This window comes from Stegodyphus dumicola, chromosome 9 (genome assembly GCF_044657685.1).
Source record: "Stegodyphus dumicola isolate Sdum_Otavi_A_Nest chromosome 9, ASM4465768v1".
In the NCBI taxonomy this organism is placed as follows: domain Eukaryota; kingdom Metazoa; phylum Arthropoda; class Arachnida; order Araneae; family Eresidae; genus Stegodyphus; species Stegodyphus dumicola.
This window is the reverse complement of record NC_140776.1, coordinates 48,621,226-48,642,135: the sequence shown is the minus strand read 5'-3', so window position 1 is coordinate 48,642,135 and position 20,910 is coordinate 48,621,226. Positions and strand designations below refer to the sequence as shown.

Sequence of the window (20,910 nt, the reverse complement as noted above, 5' to 3'; positions counted from 1 at the left end):
AATCACGTGATTTGACGTCACGTAAGGCGTCTGAACTTTCACCCTTCGCGCTGCATTGTGTGGACACTGCAAGCGAAGACTTCTTATTACGTTGATAGCGTGTTGTGGTTTTTTTATTATTCGTGTCTTTTTTATTGCTAAATTTGAGTAATGTTGTTAAGGATATTTTCGTTTTTAAATTGAGATTACTAGTTAACTTATTTGTTAACAAGAATAACGATCGACGTCTATGTAGAGCTGTCTTCATCATGCCTGCACGATGTTGCGTTCCAGCATGCAAATCCAATTACGATGGCACCGATGAATATGTATCAGTATTCAAATTTCCAAAAGATACAGTAAAACGAGATTTATGGATCAAAAAAATTCCAAGGAAAAATTTTATTCTAAGTGATCGCAGCGTTGTGTGTGAAAAACATTTTCGAAAAGATGATATTATTCGCTATGATTATTTACCAACAAACGAAGGTACTTTTATTCAGATGTGTAGAGGGCATCCTAAATTAAATAGCGATGCTTACCCATGCATTTTTTCTGGCTGTCCTAAATATTTATCTGAAAGTCCAACTCTTTAGAGGATGAGCAGGGAGGAAAAAAGAGCTAAGATGGAGAAGCATATTTTTAATGAATTTTTGAGAAAGGACAAAATGGCATCATTTGAGGATTTTTCTTCTATGTTACCGAATAAAATATTTCAGATACTTCAAATATTATTTTACACAAATCTGTTGATGGCATTTATATTTTATTGCTCAGTTTTCATCCACATCCTAAAATAGAAAAAAGTATCTTTGTATCACTTCATATAAATATAGCAGTTTATATAGGCAAGGGCGTAGCTCAAGGGGGGCATCTGTCCTCGGGCGCAGAATCCAAGGGGCGCCAAACTGATGTTACGATATTTTAGAATTAAATGTTTTCCATCCTTGGCAAGCAGTAGGGGGCGTAAAATCTTCAGTTGTCCCTGGGCGCTGAAAACCCTAGCTACGACTCTGTATATAGGAGATGAAGTTATTGGAATGGAAGTATTTAAAATATATTAAATGAGAATGATAAATTTACTTTATGGAGTGAATTTGAAAGCATTTATAATTATGCCAAAGGAAGGGTAGTTAAAGACATTAAAAAATCGAACTATGACTTATCAGTATATAACTAGGAAGCAGATATTGAAGAAAAATCACCTGAGAATTTTACTTACGGAACAGAACATTTTATTTTAGAACAAATGATGATGTGCAATAAAAGTAAAATGGCTAGGAGGTATAGTAGTGACATTTTGGTCTTTGCATACTCATTATATATCAAATCAGCTGCTTCTTATCGTTGCCTTTACAACAGTCAACTAATCTGCCTTCCATCCATTGATCATCTCCGAAAACTCCTTGGCCTGTTAAAGCTTGATGGATCGACAAGTAGTGAAGCTAATAGCAGATATGTAAAAGGTAAAGCTAAAAAACTACTGGAACATGAAAAACTGGTGAATCTATTGATTGATGAAGTTCATGTGAAAAAAAAAAGGTGACATATAAAGGAAAAGCATTAATTGGTTCTGCTGAAAATTTTGAAGGTGTTGAAGCAACGTCTGTTCAATCCTTCATGATTTCTTCCTTATTATCAGATTACAAAGACATCATTGCATTAGTACCAGTGAGTAAAATGACTGCAATGGATCTTCATAGTTTGATTTTAAAAGTTCTGCAGTTATTAGAAGATGCAGGTTTTAATGTTTTGTGCATTATATCAGATAATAACCGAATAAATCGCAATATGTTTCAGAAACTTAGCAAAGGATTCGCATCTGGGCATATAGAAAATCCAGTCAATGAATCAAAGGATTTATTTCTCCTTTTTGATTCTGTGCATTTGTTAAAGTCGATCAGAAATAATTGGATAAACCAAACTGATGATGAGAAAACTTTTGTGTGCCCCGACTTTAATGATTTTTACAAGACAGTTTCTCCTAAATTTTCATTCTTGAGGAAAATGTTTAGCATTGAAAAAGAATCCATTATAAGATACGCGCATCGATTAAATTTTAAAACATTATACCCCTCAAACTTCGATCGTCAAAATGTTCAACTTGCTCTGAACATTTTTCATGAAAGTACTTCTGCAGCTTTACAGACGTGTGCCAGTCAGTATTCTTCTTTTCTTAACTGGGACGATACAGGATCATTTTTAAAACTAATAAAGAAATGGTGAGACATAATGAACGTAAATCATCCGAAGAAAGGATTTAGACTCCGAAATCACAACTGTGAACCATTTCTATCAGTAAATGACGAAAGATTAACTTTCATGGAAACATTCTCGAACTGGTTGAAAGAATGGAAAAAGCTAAATCAAAAACCCAGATGTGGTAGCTTAAGTGAAGAAACTTTCTTTGCTTTAACTCACACAACATCCACAATGGTTCTCATAATCAAACATCTTTTGTTGAGAGGCACAAAATATATACTTACAGCTAAATTTCAGACAGATAATCTAGAATCTAGGTTTTCTTCATATCGGCAAATGTCGGGAGGATCTTATCTTGTATCTGTACAAGAAATTCTTCAATCCGAGAGAAAATTGCGAATAAAATCGATTCTTCATTTACTTTCCAACAGATATGGAAAAATTCAGTTAAAAATGTTGATATCTGATGTCTGTGCAGTACAACCTCTTGAAGAAATTGACTGTTCTCCATTTATAGAAATACTAAATGATATTGATATTGATTCAGTGAATAATGCTGAAGCTGAAGTCCTAACATATCTGTCTGGCTACTGCGTGTTTAAACTGAAAATTGACTGTTTTTCATGCAAGTCGTTATTTTTTACTGATAAGAGTTTGATTTGCGATAATGAAAATCATGAAATGCACGCAGATAGCAGTGAAGTGATGTACAGAAACTATTTAAGCCTTATTAACCGAGGTGGTTTAAAACTTCCAGCTTCAAATATTGTATTTGTTGTGACAGTGTGTTTCTTAATATTTCAGAAACTTTTATCTCCTGATTACGAAATTTTATTTCTAAATTCTAAACAAAAACAACATTCTTTACTGGTCAAACTTACCGAGATATATGTACAAAACATTAACATGTTTGATGTTCATGAAACTTGTTTAATGTGTGGAATACCTTTTTCTAGCAGATTAAAAAAAATAATGTGCACTATTTCAAATATTTGTTTAAACAATTATACTAAAGTTCTTCAAAATAATATGTATACAAAAAGCGATGAAAGGAAAATTAAAAAAGTCAAGAATACGTGATGAAAAGATATGAGTGGTATGTAAATGACATTGTATTATTTTTTTTTAAATAGTGTACTAAATATGATGCAATTCAAACATATTTTCAATAATGTATCTTTTACATTTAAATTTATTAAACTTTTTGCTGTTTCCTTATTATTAGATAATACTTCATAATTTTCAAAATAAATTATCAATTGCGATTAATTATTGCTTCAGTATACTAGTACAACTTGCACAGTCTTTTCTAATTAGACAGAAATGATGGTTTGTTCTATGTATAGTTGTTTTGAGGTTTTCGTTAGCAAATTTATTGATTTTACGCTTTTGTGAAACATTATATGGATGGCTTTTATTTGTAAATATATTATTTACTATGCATCTACATATAAGTAACAATGTAAATATTATTAAATGAAGTAAATATTATTATAATTATTGCTATAGATAACATATAAATATGTGAAAATTATTCGTTATCTGTAATGTTGCAGCAAAATTGTAATTTATTTAATTTACAAAGTTTTGAGATTTAAATTTTTTCTGTGGCTTTTGATCTGCTGTTCATTTTATTAGACAGTATTTTAAATGAATAAAAAATACATTTGCATAATATTTGGAAGCTCTGAAATATTTATAGTTTTAAGGAAAAATAATTTTTTATGTCTTTTAATTTGCTAAATTATATTTACTTTTGTTAGTGAATTATTTCTAAATCTTTTCATTCCTTTCATTCCTCTCCTTCTCAAACTGTAAAGACATTTTTATGTTAATAAAATAACAGCCTTTTTATTTACTTATTTCAAAACCTTCTTTTTTGAGTGTATCCTAACAAATTACGTATTACAATACAGTGTAAAAAAAAATGCACAAAATAACCTAAAACATGGCATAGAAAATTTCGTGAATATTTCTTAAAAAACAATATTTATTAAGTTATTAATCTTAACTGCAAAGGAATATACGACCTTTTATATACGTTTTCCCGTCAAGTCTCTGAAAATTTAATTATTATGCATTATTAAAAACAAAACACTCTAAACATCGAACGAAACGCTCGCATTCAAATCTGAAGCGAAGGAAGTCACGGAAGGATTGGACGCCTTTCGTGACGTCACTCGCAGCTAACCCGAGGCCTATCACGTAGGCCTCGCAGCTAACCAGGCCATGTTATCTCGAAGGCCACGGTAAAGCTCGGCAGGGACCGTACTGCTACCGCCTTGTCTGCCCTTGCTCTGTGGTTCCGCAACATTGTCAATTGATCAAGGGCAGGGCGGCACTTAATCCCGTTTGGCGCCTATTAGGTCGCATTAGGTCGGGAGCCGTCTCGTTCCATCCGCGTTGTAGATCTTTCCATCAATTTTAAGCTCGCCTTGCAGAGGACCATCAATTACTTTTAATTTTACGTCCGTTATTTCACTAACTTTTGCGTTCAGTTGTAAACCATTTCAAAAACAGATGATTGCTAAAGCAAACAATTGTTCACGTTCCCCCTGACACGCACAATTTGCGTTCAGCTGAAAATTCAGTTTAAAATACAATGTCGGAATAAAATCGGACAAAATTTTTAACTCTTTACGCGAAAGGATATTTAGCATAGGAGTTGGGGTAAACCTACCTGATGAGATGTACTAGGCACAACTCGTTAGTTGGTTTCGTCTCCTTTAATTTATCAACGTTTGCAAGTTTCTATGTAATTCATATGTAAATATAGTTAAATTCATAATAAGCAACAATTTTATGGATTAAAAATATTTAAATGTTCTTAAATACCGTGATAATTTAATTAAATCAATGATAACTGCATGTATGGTATCAGTGTATATGGATTGCCGTAGCAACTTCACCCCATTGGCTAGTACAGTTACGTAAGAAACCAATAAACTATCGGCGACAAACAGACACTTAAGCCGCATATATATATAAGAAATTATAATGAGAAGCTGTAGCTAAAACAACACTTCACCATGAAGATCAAATCTTTTAACCTTTCCACTGCATAACTAATTTTATTCCACCAGTAATATACATTTTTTAATATTTTGATATTTTTTGGTTTCGTATTATTTGGTTATATTTTTGTTTGTCCCTTTGAAAAAAAAAATACAGATAAAAACTTCCATTAACGAAATTAAGAAGATTACTTCCATGAAAGAAGTAAAATATATGTATTTTTTTATTTTTAGAACTTTTTAGTAGTAAGTATTTTTTGAGATTTCAGACTGTAATCTGAAAATTTATTTCATGACTTTTCTCCCCGTTTCCAGTTTTTTCCCAGCTTTGGCTCAAAGTGTCTTCTCATTTCTCCAAAGTGTGATATGATTTCCTTGGAAAACATTTTATCTTCAGTTCATTCGCCCTTGAAAATATAGCAGATTGCTCGAATGAACTATGAGTAGCTTGGCCTTTAACATTCAATATTCTGATCAATCTTATCTGACTCATTGATAATCCTTTCTTACTTTTATCTCTTTATTTTTACTTAAGGAGCTGTCCCATGTGTTTCTTTTCTGGATCTGAATTGCCGTTTATAAATATTCTTAGGAAATTCGTCTTCGTTTGCGTGGTATCTTACGTTTTTGCATTTCAAGGTTTGTATTTTATTTAAATATTAATATCATATATATCATTACATAGTTTAACGAAAAGTACATTTATTTAAAATTTTATTAGCCTAAAAGGGCAATATGCCCGGAAGGGCTATTGCCAGAAGGGCTTTGGCATTTTGCTTTGGCTCACTATAAAATTCTGAATCACTTTTCAAATTGTTGCCACTAGCCCTGCATTATATTTAAAGAAATTAAATAAAGAAGAATCTGCATGCTATGAATGTATATATGTTTCTCGCATTATGAAAAAACAACGGTACCTAGAGCCGTCAAATTCTGAATAACGTAGTCCTCCACTCGAATATGGGCATCTGGAAGCCCAAATTTGGAATTTGTTCTATTATCTATTTCATATTTTGTAAAACTTTAGCGAATTTTGGATTAACAAACTCAACGATATCAAAGCGTTCCATTAACCTTAACATCGCGTGCATCTTCAAACACGGGTATTTTATGCGCGAGGTTTCTTTACATTTCTCACTGGTATTATATTGGTAGCGTAGCAACGCAAAGACGTTACAATGTCTAACTGTATTTTGCGTCGAATGACTTTTAATGTCTGTACCACTTTTTAAATCCCGTTTTGAATCTCCCATAAATAAAACGCCACTTTGCGCGTAATATAAAATCTAAAACGCTTTCTTTTTTTCTTTTTTTAATCTGTGCAGAAATTTTGTGTCAGGAGAAGAAAAGAAAAATCTGCTTTTGAGAGTGAATTGGTAGAGCATGATTTTTTAAAATGTTTAATTGGCAATGAAATATTAATTTTCGAGGTATCGTAATATTGTTAGAATTATACTCTTAAAAGTGAAATTGTTATAAATCCAAAATAAACATTATTTTATCCGTTAAATATGTAAAAATAAGCAATACCTCTTTAAATTAAAAGAGAAAACACACTCGTGGGAACTTTCAAATTAGACTAAAAAGTGAGATTAGTTTGTCATCCAAATTAAAAAGTGGAAAAAGCGTCTAGATTATTGAAAAATTAAAAATAAATTGTCAGTTTTATTCAAAATCTAAACCAAGCTAAGGTTATTTTTTTTTAATTTTAAATTCTTCCTTGGTTTGAAAAGGAAAAAATGATTCGTCTGATTAATTACCAGCACACTGAAAGATAGAAAATTTTTTCTAGCTATCAACGCTTCAAAGAAGAGACAATTTCTTATTATCTTTTTCCTCTAGAACAAGGTTTCTTAAACTTTTTGGTTTGAGGACCGCATAATATTAAAGAAAATTTTGGGGAAAATTCGACACACGCGTGAGTGAAACGGTCAGTTTCATCATTGTATTATTATACACTCAAGAGCCAAAACATTATGACCAGCTCTACATTTTGCGATGAACGCGTCTGGATGACGTGGAAGGCACGTGATCAGGTGGAAGTGGTATTTAACTGCTGCTGGAGAGTCTGAAGAATCATTCTTTCACTTACTTCTGTGTGTGATGGGAAAGGCTGCGGATCTAAGCGACTTTGATCGAGAGCAGATTGTAATGGCTCGAAGGCTCGGAACAAGTATTTCCGAAACTGCATGCATCGTGGGTTGTTCGCGATCTACAGTTGTTAGTACGTATGAAAAGTGGATGAATGACGGTGAAACCAGCAGTAGGCGACATGGTGTTGGACGTCCACACGCTATCAAAGAAGAAGGTCATCGGAGACTGTCTCGCATGGTGAAGCAAAACCGGAGCCAGACAGTGGCTCAGCTGACAGCCGAATACAATGCAGGGCCAAGTAGAAAAGTATCGGAGCACACTGTTCAACGGACACTGCTGGATATGGGGCTACGCAGCAAACGTCCCACTCGTGTGCCTTTGTGGACCAAGCGTCATCGCCAACTGCGCCTGCGCTGGGCCCGGGAAAATCGCGACTGGTCCATGGATTGCCTGTCCATGGATTGAGAGAGCTGCCTGCTCAGATGAATCACTGTTTGTCATTCATCTCGCCGATGGCCGTATGAGGATACGCCATTTTCCAGGCGAACAGTTGCTCCCTCGATGCACAGTAGGTCATACACAGGCCGGTGGTGGCGGTAATATGCTCTGGAGGACGTTCTCTTGGGCGTCTCTGGGACCCGTGGTTGTGGTAGAGCAGACCATGAATGCTACAGGGTATCTGAGCATCATTGCGGACCAGTTGCACCCTTACATGGCCTCTGTTTTCCAGCTGGAAATGGAATGTTCCAACAGGACAACGCCCCGTGTCACAAGGCTACAATTGTGTTGGAGTGGTTCCAGAAACATGATGCTGATTTCCAGTTAATGTCCTGGCCGCCTAACTCGCAGGATCACAATCCGATAGAACACTTTTGGGATGTCATGGGACGGCAGCTCAGAAGTCAAAGACCACCAATTAGCAATATCTCGGATTTGCGTGACCGTTGCTACAACATCTCGTACAATCTGTCTCCGGCCATCTATCAAGAACTTGTGTCATCCATGCCAAGGCGGGTTGAAGCTGTGTTGCGCGCCAAAGGTGGCCCAACTCTTTATTGACAGGTTTGTTTGGCTCATAATGTTTTGGCTCTTGAATGTATACTATTGCAGTTTTAGGTCATTAACTTTTAAAGTAAAAGGAACGCTACTATTGTAAAAAATGCGTCGAAACGTTTTCGTATTTTTTTTTCTCTCTCTGTCTGTGTAATTTCATCTTTATCTGTTTGCAAATACATTATGTAAAATTATGTGGTAATTTTAAAATTATTATAATAAGTTAAAGAAATATTAAAATTGCTAAAACGGGACCCACAATTTAAGAAACTCTGCCCTAGAATAATGAGAAGCATAGACCAAGTAGCCTCCACTTTACGGAAGTTAGCTTTCAAGTTCTACATTAGCACATTTTTTGGTTAAAGAAAGAAATCAGAAAAGAATTTCCGCTTTTACGTGTTAAAAAAAAGTGCGTGGGAAGCCAAAGAATGGTTTTAGCGCTTGCTTTATGCAATGATTGGAGGAAACTACAACTAATTATGGTCCAGCATATAGCATATGGTCCTACAGTAGTTTCTGCAAAATGTTTTGAATGCCTCAGAAGAAATGCGTAACAGAAGAAGAAAACGTGTCAGTTTCCGCAATCAAGCATACTATTACCAGCACATTTAAAAGCACATATTCTTATTTCAAGCACTTCTCACTGCTCAGATCACAAAAATTTCGACTTTCTACATTGGATCAGGTGTTCAAAGAAATCGTAGGCACAGCTATCTGACGGACACAAAGAGCGGTAAAATATTGAAAAATGATCTTTTTTCTTTTGCTTCAAACCTTGAACTCCCACTACTGAATTTCAACGCGTCATTTACACTATTAGTATGCTGACTCTTTTTCAGTTTTTCGAAGATGAAACTACATCACACGTGTGTTAATTCTCCTTATACGGTCTATAAGTTTATTATTTCACCATTTCTTTTAGTATTGTTTTGGGATAGTTGCACAGGAGTTTACATGACTTTCCCCATTTGTAACGTGAATACCAGCCGGTTTCCCTTAAAGTGTTCTCCACAAATGCATTTTTTGGGCATTTAGCAGTCGCCATCTCAGTCTTAATCCAATCCATTACTTACTGTTAAGTGTTAAAAAATACTGCCAAACTTCACAGGTATATTTGAAAAACCCAAAGCCATTTCCCATATGACAATTTCTTCTTAACTTGACGCTATTTTGTAGGACACTATTAACTAGGAAATGTTTTACTCACAGGAATGTGGCACGTTTATAAATCTTGTCAAATCTTGTCAAAAGTCGATGAAAATGCTTATTTAACTCTTGCCAAACTATAATTGATATAAATTTCTGATAAAAATTTTATATTATATAAATAGATATAGATATTAGGAAAGATATTAAAAATACAAGTGTACACGTTTTCCCCTTCAAAAAGTGCTTTAAGATTGTATATTTTATCTTTCACTACATAAGGAAAATGCTTCTCATGGAAGTTGTTTTAAATTTCGAGTAAATTAGGTGTATTTTAAATTCATAATTTGAAATTTGCAAAATTTTTCCCAGTATTAAAGCATTCTACCTGACTGTAACTGAATGGTATCAATTCTAACTGAGCATAACATAAAACAGGACTAGAAGTGTTAATCTGGCATAGAAATTTCATCTATGGTCTTATAATACTCCTCGATATACTAAAATAATCTGTTAAACTATTCAAATGGAGGTATTATTTTCATTTTACTCAAATGACAAGACTGTTTTAAAATTTTAAAGGAAGCTCACTGTATCAAAGAATTGTTTTCAAGTGATATTTCTGCTGGTGAATGCTTAAAATACAAATTGTTTAGGTAACTGGGTAAATGAAAACAAACATTTTATAACAAATACGTTGTTTAAAATTTAAGTAAAACGCGTCATGTTTCAACGATACTCCTGACTTCGAGATATTCTTTCTTAGCTCCTTCCTTCACATTCGTTTTTTCGGAGTTTGCCTGTATTATTATACATTAGTATCCCAAACTAATATTACAAGCACAAAGCATTTAATATCTCAAAAAATAATCGGTTTATTAGCATGAAATTTTATACGCAGTGATACATCAATACTATGTTTAGAATTTATTTGAAAAATTATTTTAATTTATTAACCTAAAAGTAAAAGCTGCATTTATTAACTAAGTTAATATTTGTAGGGTTTCATTTATTTTTACTAATAGTTATTTTAATTTGTTGGCATTTTCTGCCATCTCTTATTGCCCTCGCGTTTCCTCGCCAGGATGTACCGCTACTGGCGTAATAGTGGCACCCCCTCCCATTTTGAAGCAGGAAAAATCGTCAAAAGCGTGCAATATTATGTAGTAGATTTCCCCACATAGTCGCACCTAAACTTTCACAATGAAAATTTGGCAAAAAATGTGCGACTATTACGCGAGTCAACACGAGCATTTTTAAATTGATGGTAGCGAAAAGTTTAGTCAGAGCGTGGTTTCGCTCTTGTGAGGCACGTTGCTATTTCTTCCAGCTTGAATAATAACCTTGAATATAGGCTTCGCATTCTTGCCGCCGAATTATTTTTCTGTCGGTGTTGGTTTTGAGTCACCCTCTTAGATTAAACTGAATTATGTATTCTTGCACTACTCTTTAACTTTAAATTTAGTATTCCGTGTCTTTTAACTCGCCGCAAGTGGTCGGTGCCTTTAAGCCCGTAAGTCCGTGCCGTCTTCAAACTATATTGTGCTCAATAAAAGGGTCTGCTGCATTCTTCAATTAATCCTGTTCCTCTTCAAGCCTTTGCGAGAAGTTGCAAGGATTAACATTTAGGCAGATGTAGTTACATTTTATGACAGCGAAGAGAACTAGATCCCACATATTCCCAAAAGTCGTACTAAAAACTTATGCAGTAATTTTTAAATTTAGTTTTATAAAAGTCATTTGTTTATAATACGCTCGATATTTTAGACTATTGCCAGTACTATGGAACTGATAAAATATTCTTTTTTATGCATCAAATTATACAGAAAACTTTGTTGATTCCATCTAAAATGTATCTTTATAGAGCGTCCATGGTTCGAAAAGGACTATGAAACCGTTGCTGGTGAAGAAGGAGCGTCTTTAGAGATTCTGTGTTCAGCTAATGGTAGACCGCCTATAGCGCATACATGGTATGATAAGGTATAAGATTGTTGACTTGTTTTAGAGATGAGTTTTCTTATGTTAGAAATTCCTGTATTAGAATTGGAATTCAGTGTTTCCATTTTTTGCTTCATATTTAATTATGCTGCCGAAATATCTGTCGTCCACAGTAAATTTCATTTATCATGCTATTTATAGTATTTAAATTTATTTTTAAATTAAAATTATACATTACTTAACTAAGTGACTTGACATTATCTGTAGTATATCTAATTGAAGTCATATTGTATTTAGTTAGATAATTTTAGAATTCTAACTAAAATTGTTTTATTTTCCCGTGCAAAGCAGCACGAGACATATTTTAAAATAAAGCTACGCCGGAAAAGTAAAATTACAGGAGCACGTGCATTTAACATTACATCCCGCTAATAACCTAATGACTCTACGTCTAATATTTAAGCTGAATAAATGTAATTGACTACTGTGTTAGCTGTAACCGTATTTCTACTCTTTTGCTTTCCAGAAATCTCGAGAAGCAGAAATTGCTAGAATCTCATGCGACCGATTCAAAGCTGTATAAAGCCGGACGGAGACCATCTCATCTCATTATAAAGGTTGCGAAATTTTTCCAAAAGTTAGTAATACTAGAAAAGATGAAAAGACTACTTTCGAGCCGCCCAATGAATTTAAAAAGAAAGTTGAAAAGCCTAGAAAATCGACTCCTGACGTTACTGCTGCTTCAAAAACTGCGGATGCTAAATTAATGACTTCGGGCATTACTTTAAAGTCGGATTCGCAAGTCACTAATTTATTAAGCAAATTTGCTGTTTTTGTCCCTTTCTTTTATAAATTTTGTATTTTTAGATTATGTATTTCTTATACTTGCATGTTAATTTTACTTGAAATGAGCCGGAACACAGCTAATTAATTACCAAGCTACTCTCGGCATAATAAAGTCATGTCATGTCATCTCATCTCAGTTGGAGTTTACTCTGAATTGATGGCTAAGGAAAGAGTACCATCCCTTGGGTTACGCCTAACTCTGAAGTAATAAAAGCTGACGACAACCTAATCGATCAAGTTTCTCTCAAGCAGACTTGAATGAAGAAGTTGAAATAAATATGCAGAAACTAAGTAATGAAATCGATTTCTCAGGTTACGGCAGAACATCTACAAACAGTTTTTCCAAACCTCTGTAAAGGAGCTATTGATGCGCAGAAAAAGAAATTCGCAAGAACTATTTCTGATAGACTAAGTGACGACAATAACGAATGGAAATTTCTTAAAAGCCCGGTCAAGAAGCCTACACATAAACCTGAAGTCAACGAAATCCCGCCAAGTAACAAGTTTGCTGCTCTAACTGACAGTGATATCTCCGAAACAACTGATGTGAATTCTACTGCACAGCCAAGCAAAATTCCCCCGATTGTTCTTTATGATACTAATATAATCTGGATTTTTCTGGAAACTTCTTACAAAAAGTATGTGTAAATGAATTTGAAGCTCAATTACGCAGATGATCAATCTTTATCTTTAAAAAATTCCGTTGAAGATTATCGTAAATTAGCACAATTTCTGGAATCGAATAACCTTAATACTAAATGGAAAATGAATGAGCTGTTAAAGTAATCATCAAAACCTTACCAGCCACAATAACAGAAAATCATGTTTTTCAAATCTTGGCCCCGAGGAAATTTCTAGTACCGAAAGTGAAACAATTTACTAGGAAAACTGAAAATGGAACCGATAGACTGCCTCTCTATTTTATCAAACTTAAAAAATTTAAAGAAGGAAATGCAATTTTGAATGTGAATAATATTTGTAGTTTCCAGGTTTCTACTGAACGCCCAACCCAGTGCTATAAATGCCAGCGGTTTGCGCATACTCAACACGGATGTTTTAAGAATGAAAGATGTTGCAAATGCGGAGGATCACACAGAATTTCTACTTGTAAGCTCAAGTCAAGAAAAAGTAACGTCAAGAAAAGTCACTCAAATCAAGAGGAAGTCAAGAACCCAAGTGCATTAACTGTGAGCAAAACCATGTAAGTTCATACTCAGGATGTCCTGAATTTCAGAAAAGACTTTCTGACATGAAAAAGAAACAAGAGGTTAGAAATTCGGCACCTACAATATCTGAAGTCGACTTTTCTACGTTCATAAAAAGCATTCCACCATTAACAGAGAAGCTCTCAAGAAAAATATTACACAAGAAGGAAAAAATTGACCCTATTCTTGATGTTTTCAAGAACCAAAATAATCTTCAGTTTTTACAAAATATCCTGTCAATTGTACAAGAATGCGAACTGTTAATTCTCGTGTTGAAAAATTAATCTTAGAACTGCAAGCCATGCAAATTATGTTAGCCTTCTCTGAACTTGAAAATATTATTCTTCAAGTTCATTCATCCAGCTCTGATTGGATGCCAGAATCAAGACTCCTCCCACTCATCCAGCTCTTCACAGATAAGTTTCATTTTATGTCGCATTCCCAATGATTTTTTACTCCTTTCTTACTAACTCTGATTTTTCCTGACAATTCTCCTTTCTACATTCTTACCCTTCTCTTCTCAGGCATGCAGGCTTTCCTTTTACTCACCCAAATTCCACATACGACGGAATTGCAGAACACCCCAGGTCACGGAAAATAAAACAGATGATTTTATCAGAAAAGTTAATGCCTTGAGACGGAACAGGAGTGAAAGAAACCAATCCTAAAGTGCTGAAACTGCGGTGTTGAAGGCCACGTACAGAGGAACTGCTGGAAACCCCAGAGCAAGGAAAATAAGACAGACGATTTAAACAGGCAATATGCCACGAGACGAAAATGGAGTGAGAAGAAGCCAAAGTGCTGGACCTGCGGAGCTGAAGGCCACGTACAAAACTGCAGAACACTTCAGAGCACGAAAATAAAACCATTTCTCAGCATCGACGCAGGAAACAAATTAATGACCATATCGCGGAGCAGAATTTAAATGATAGGGAAGAACCCCGTTTTAAAGCGTGTAAGATATCTGCAGTGAGTGGCAACAGTAATGAACTATCCATCAATGGGCATATCGATGGTGTTCCTTGCAGTATGATTATTGACACAGGAGCTAATGTTACCATCATTCAGAAAGATTTAGCTAAACAATTTAAACTCATTTGGACGCCATTAAGTGTTACCCTCCAGACTGCGTCTGGTGATAAAATCGACGTAGATGGGAAGTTAAAAAGGAACATCACGTTTGGAATTGCCGCCTACTATCACACGGCATATGTGGCAGATATTACAGATCCTTGCGTACTCGGATATGTACTCGGATATATATTAAGGAAATATAATATATGCTTGGACTTCAAAAACAACAAACTGCTTTCAGCATCAGAAGGCGTAACTATCCATCATCAGAAGGGATTCTCACCAGGAAACGCCGACGCCTCGTCTGCTCAGAGAGACCCTGCTCAGAGAGCTGCCGAAAGCATACTAGGGTCGAAGAGAAACATGAGACTACCGGCTATTCTCCATCCCAGATGCCCATCGGTCGTGACCTTCATCTGTGATCTCTCGTTTTTGTTGCTCTCCGGATGCGCCTTCGTCGCCTGAAGAATACATTCAGGCCCAATTTGAAGTGATGCACAATTTTGCGCTAGAGCGAGTCAACTTGACGACGGAAAATGTGAAGACCCGATGCGACACGAGAGCTACTAGACATCGAATCAACGAAGGAGACAAGGCGTGCGTGGTTGTGGAATTTGACTCGACGGAAAGGACTCTGTCCTAAACTACAGTCACCTTGGGATGGCCTGTGCACAGTCCTAAACAGGTTGAACGATGTCGTGGTTCGGATCTATAAGTCACCAAACTCTAAGCCTAAAGTCGTTCATTACGACAGGTTAGCTCCTTACTATGGCCATAATACGTAGTGTATATAATGTAAATAGTATAAGACCATGATCCTTTTTGTTTCTAAATTTGTATTTGATTTGATTTGTATTTAGTATTTGATTTGTTTAAGTTACTTATTGCAATTATTGTTATTTTATTTGTTATTGTATTGTAAGGTCTATTATTCAAATAATTCTTTAGTTATAAGTATGCCTTCTTGTTCAGGGACAGTACTACCCGGGGCGTGCAGTTCTTGGGAAGGGGGCAGTGTTAAGAATTTTGTATTTAGTTAGACATTTTTAATGGACTTCTAATTAAAATTGTTTTATTCCCCCATGCAATGCAGCACGAGACATATTTTAAGAGAAAGTAAAAATATAGTAGCACTTGCACTAAACATTTAATAAATAGATAGTTCGTAATTCATGCTTAAATTGATTAAATGTAATTGACTACTGTGTCAACTGTAACCGTAATTCTACTCTTTTACTTTCCGGAAATCTCGAAATTATTAGAGAATTTCTGCTTCTTGATCTCACGCGACCGATTTAAAGCTATAAAAAACCCGACGGAGAACATCTCATCTCAGTTGTTGTTTACTTCAATGCTGTAATTTTGTTGATCGGATTAACTTTCTTTGCGCTGTGGATTGCGTTCTATTTAACGTTTTATTACTTTAAAGTATAGCTACTGATTATATTGCGTGACATTGGGATATTGTACGAATATCATTGAGGAAAAATCCAGCGTTTTGTTACATTTCTTGTGATAAGACTAAATTTTATTAACTTTTTATCGGACTTGCGCGTTCAATCTATTACGAACCCGAACGCACGCAAAAATATATAACTGATCAAGCTTATAAATTTTAAATAAATATGTTTATGACAGTAATATTACGTACTTAGATACAGAATAATCTTTTGTGAACCGCCTAATAGTGAATAATGTTTTTGCTTTTCTCAATAGGGAAGGAGGGGAAAATAAAACTATATACAGCATTGTTTTATGAAAACATAGGAAAAAAGAATATTTCAACAGTTTCCTATCTTCATGAAATATTTTAAAAATTAACTTTCAAAGCTGTGTAGGTTGTAGCTGGAACTATCAAATTATTAAATTATAATAATCGTTGATCAAAATTGTTTGATTATATACTATGTAACAGGATTATATGTTTGCACCTTGATGTTAAACTTTAATCTTTAGTTTAACTTAATTTATTCCTAATCTTATGGGATGAACTTGGCTACAGCTGTATGAACTATACTGAAGTCGTTTACCAAATCTTAAAAATTCCATTTAGTTCGATAACTGGAATATTTTTTTTAATTATCAGTACTCTTATTCATTGTCAGATTTCATTTGTGAAATTTCCCTTTTAGGCATCGCTTTAGGTAAAAATTCTCTGATTTCAAATAACGTGCGTTTCCTTGAATTTCCTCTAATAATCTTTTTTATGAAGCTAACATTTGGGAAGTGACCCGATGTACACTTTTAACTATCATTAAACTTCCTTATTTCAAAAATTGGGTTCCTCTGTTTCATCAGTGTAACTTGCTTCTAAACCATTTTGTCTCTTAATTTTGTTTCTTCAGCTCTTTTTATATATTTATGTTCCCGTCTTTTGATAGTTTCTGAATTTGCTTTATTCCAAATGTGGGATATTCCCTTGGAATTACGTTTTCATTTGCGAAGATTAGTTTTTACCTTGTTTAATATCATTCGATAGTTTAATATTCTTCGGCTGAATATGGACAGTTGATTAAGTCGGCTACATATATAAATTTTTCTAATGTCTAATCAATTACAAGATATAATGTTTCATACATTTTTCTTTCATATTCATTAAATATTACCATTTCAATTCTGTTTTATTTAATTTCCTAGGTTCCTTATTCCTCAACGATAATCCTTTAATTGCATTTAATGCAGCTGCAACTAAAAATGGTTTTAAATAACAGATGTCTTTCCTTGTGAGTTAAATTATGATATTCATGTTCATGTTAGTTAAATTGTGATTTTCATGTTCATGTGAGTTAATCCTGGCAGAGTGTTGAATCGTTGCTCAAACTAACGTTTGAGTTAGTAGCTTCCGGATCATCTTGGAACAATTTCCTAAATCGAGCACGTTTATAAGACATAATTGTATGCACTGACTCATACTTGTGTATTTGAAATTTATATGCATAGAGTTTTGCATGCATCTTTTACAAACTATTGAAACATAGACTCCACATTTTTTCCTAATATATTATTTGTTCTCTGATTTAAGCCTTTCTTGGTACAAAATAAATATCATTAAAATATTCGTCGCAATAAAATAGTTCATTTTAAAAGTGTTAAGCAATAACTCACATAATTATTCAGACACTCGACAGTTCTGTCGAGATATTTCCGAAGACAATGTTTCGTATCACATTTTTTTATTTCATATAAAACTACATCACTCAAATTATGGTCTGCATTTGGAATTTTTACTTGTTTAGCAAAATGTATTAACAGTTTCAAATCTGAAGTAAACATGTGAGGAAGCTGCAAATTAACGTCAAGTTCTGTTCGAAATTTAATTATTCACGACTTTAAAGACGAAAAAAGTATTCAAAATATAAAAAAAAATCCTAGACGCAAAACATTCAACTTATCTTTGACGTATTAAAACGATGGGAATTGCGTGGAACTATTCAAAATGTACTGAAGTTTGGACTACATTCCAAACTAACAGTTGTAGATTTAAGGTTTAATTATTATTAGTGGACCAAGAGGCTCACACTACTCAGCCTATTATTTATATGTATGTTATGAATGTTTTTTCTGTATCAGGCTATAGCCGGCTCATTCCTCCTTTCTCAGCGTTCCCAGATAGCACTTCAGGTTTATTGAAACTTGACGCACACTTTAGTCTTTTTAGAAATTTATCTTTTAATTTATCTCTTATATCTATTCTTGTAACTTTAAAAAATGTTAAAAAAAACATGATTTAATTATATATATATAAAGTTCTAAATATATACTAGTTACTCATGAAAGTATTCGAAATAACATATCTATTCTACAAGGGTAGGGTCCTTGACCCAGGCACCCGGTGCTACACTGTTTCCCCAGTGCGTCAATTGCAATAATCCCGTAAGCTTTCAAACCACCTTGTTCGGTACAGTCGTTAGCGACGCTAGGTGTCGTATCGATGGGCTCGGGTTAGAGTCTGTGTAGCATAGATTAACTTCAAATACTGGCAAGCCAAAAATTCTATCGAGCTATTTGGTGGTATGGAAAGAGGAATAGGAGACTCTCGAACTGTTCCCTGGGATTTTATGGCTAAAAATTCGGGCGAGTTGTACAGTTAGTGAGGTGAAACTACATCTACACAACCAATAGCGAAATTCTGATATTCCGCCCACTTGAACCTGTAAGTTTCCATAAAAATATCAGTCGACTATGTTTTAAATTAAATGTATTTTAATTTAAATACATTTTATACATATATATATTCAAAGTTGAAAGTATAGGAATATGAACTGCATTATTGCTCTTAGAAGGGTTTAAACCGGTTTATTACTCAATGATAGACTGATTAAATTTGAAAGGCCATATTAAATTTCTGATGCTAATTGCATAAAGAGAACTGACTATTTTAGCGTAAATGATTAAAAATAAAAATTTTAAATTTTGAACTTGCCCAGTCATGTAGCTTATGCATGGCAGCTTAAAGTAACATTTATGTTCAATCCATCCTCACTGTATATTTATTTTCACTTATACTTATTTTGAATCAAGCATTCTTTGTTGTTCCCTAGAACGATTTAGAAGTTTCATCTATGGGATTCAACAGAATTTTCACCGCCCTTCATCCTAAAGGAACACTTTTAGTCTTCAAGGAGACAAGACGAAATGACAGCGGTGAATACAGATGTTCTGCTTCCAATATTCATGGCATGGTTAGCAAAGTATTCCAGCTCTATATTGTGCCTAAATCTGGTAAGTCATTTTGTAACAAATACTCCTTTCTGCTGTGTAATATTTAGAATAAATAATTGTCTGGCTTTCTCTCTCAGCAACTAAACTAGATAGTGATTCATTATAATCTAAACCAAAATACTGGATAATTTATAATACGTGGTACCAAAATTATGCAAGCGCTTTTTCTTCATGACGGGAGACAAAATCATTGTAATATTGACGTAACGCTGTTGCAGCGTCACATGCAGTTTACGTGATATCGCGCAACGTTACATAAAAAAGGGGAACAATCTCACCATAAGAAGCGGACATATTCATTTTTGCAACGTCATACTAGGAAGTAAGTAAGTTTGCATGACGTTTATGTCAGATCACATTGCAGTGTTTAAGCGAAGTCACTATGTGACGTCTATGTCACAGTGTCATACTGCACGCTTGTCTAATATTGTAAGATGCCTTAATAGAAGCACGACCGGCTAGCAGACGGGTAATCCGGATTTTGAATCCTGGCGAGGGCATTACACATTTTTCACGTTTCTTACTTCAACAAAACTAATGACTCTGCAATATCATACTATAATTTCTGACATAATTTCAGAGCTTATTTCAGTCGCAGCTCTCCAGAGTCTGGGTCTGGCATTTCTGAGCTTTTGAGTGAAATCATAACTCAAGTCGTTAAGAAAGGTTAAGAAAACCCTAGCATTTTAATTTAATATTTCATTATTTCTGACTGTACATTAATACGTAGCTACATTAATAGGTAGTTTATGGTAGCAAAGAAATATTTTATAAAATTTCGAAGTATGTAGAAGCCTGTATTATAGCTAAGTAAATGATATCTAGTAAGTGACTAGTACATAGCTTGTATATATCTAAGTAAATTACAGTCCAAATCTTTAATGCAGAAGAAGCCAGTATGTATGATAAATCTTCTACAGCAAGATTTGGAAAAAATATTTTAATGACGTTTATTCTTTCTTTGTTTTTTAGGTAGAAACTGAAAAATTTGCAAGCTAAAAGAAAACTGCCACGCAGTGCACAAAATACAAGTATCTTCTTCCATTACATCACTGTGTAATTTTTTATGTTTGGCGCTATAAACTTCAACTAAGAGTTCGTACTTCAACCTGATCTGTTAAAAGTTTTATTCTTCTAATGAAAAAATAAATTGTATAAGACAGAATATTTTCGTGAAAATTCCGATAAATAAATAAATATGAAAATTTTCAAGAAAATTTAATTTTATTCTTATTTAGTCTTTTTTGACAGTAAGCAAACACGTCTATCATTTATGCACACAATAAATTGATGCACAAAGAAAATCAGATCAATTTAAACGTGGCTTTGTATTTTGCATTAAAATAGTGTATATTAGAAACGCCTTTTTTATTACTTTTCCTTAACAATTTTCAAACCACTCATGATAGAACTGACTCCCTTTATCGAAATTTATAAGAATTCCCGTGAATAGAATTTAGGAGCCGCCTCTTTCATATGGGGGCTACTAAATTTTGTTCAAGGGATCCGATGTTTGTCCTTTGTAATATTTCGCTTTCTCCCATGTAAAAGCGACTGCGCCATTTGAGTGGAAAATCTATTCACGGAGTCGACTCTGTGTTCTTTTTAATATGGGGGGAGAGAGGCTGGAGAAGTCA

The 20,910-nt window shown here is 34.1% G+C and overlaps 1 protein-coding gene across 2 annotated transcripts; it reads left to right on the top strand.

Annotated features, from left to right (window-relative positions):
* The first annotated feature begins 2,965 nt into the window (after positions 1-2,965).
* On the top strand, positions 2,966-20,490 carry LOC118204814 (cell adhesion molecule 1-like). 2 transcript variants are annotated; one of them, XM_035377105.2, is made up of 5 exons: positions 2,966-3,277; positions 5,731-5,834; positions 11,353-11,468; positions 19,093-19,273; positions 20,246-20,490. In XM_035377105.2, the coding sequence occupies exons 1-5, from the start codon at positions 3,261-3,263 to the stop codon at positions 20,254-20,256; spliced, it is 429 nt and encodes a 142-aa protein (XP_035232996.2). In that variant the 5' UTR covers positions 2,966-3,260; the 3' UTR covers positions 20,257-20,490. The 2 variants fall into 2 exon arrangements, with proteins under 2 accessions (XP_035232996.2, XP_035232997.2); XM_035377106.2 differs by lacking the exon at positions 5,731-5,834 and having other exon boundaries at positions 2,978-3,277.
* Positions 20,491-20,910: the final 420 nt, after the last annotated feature.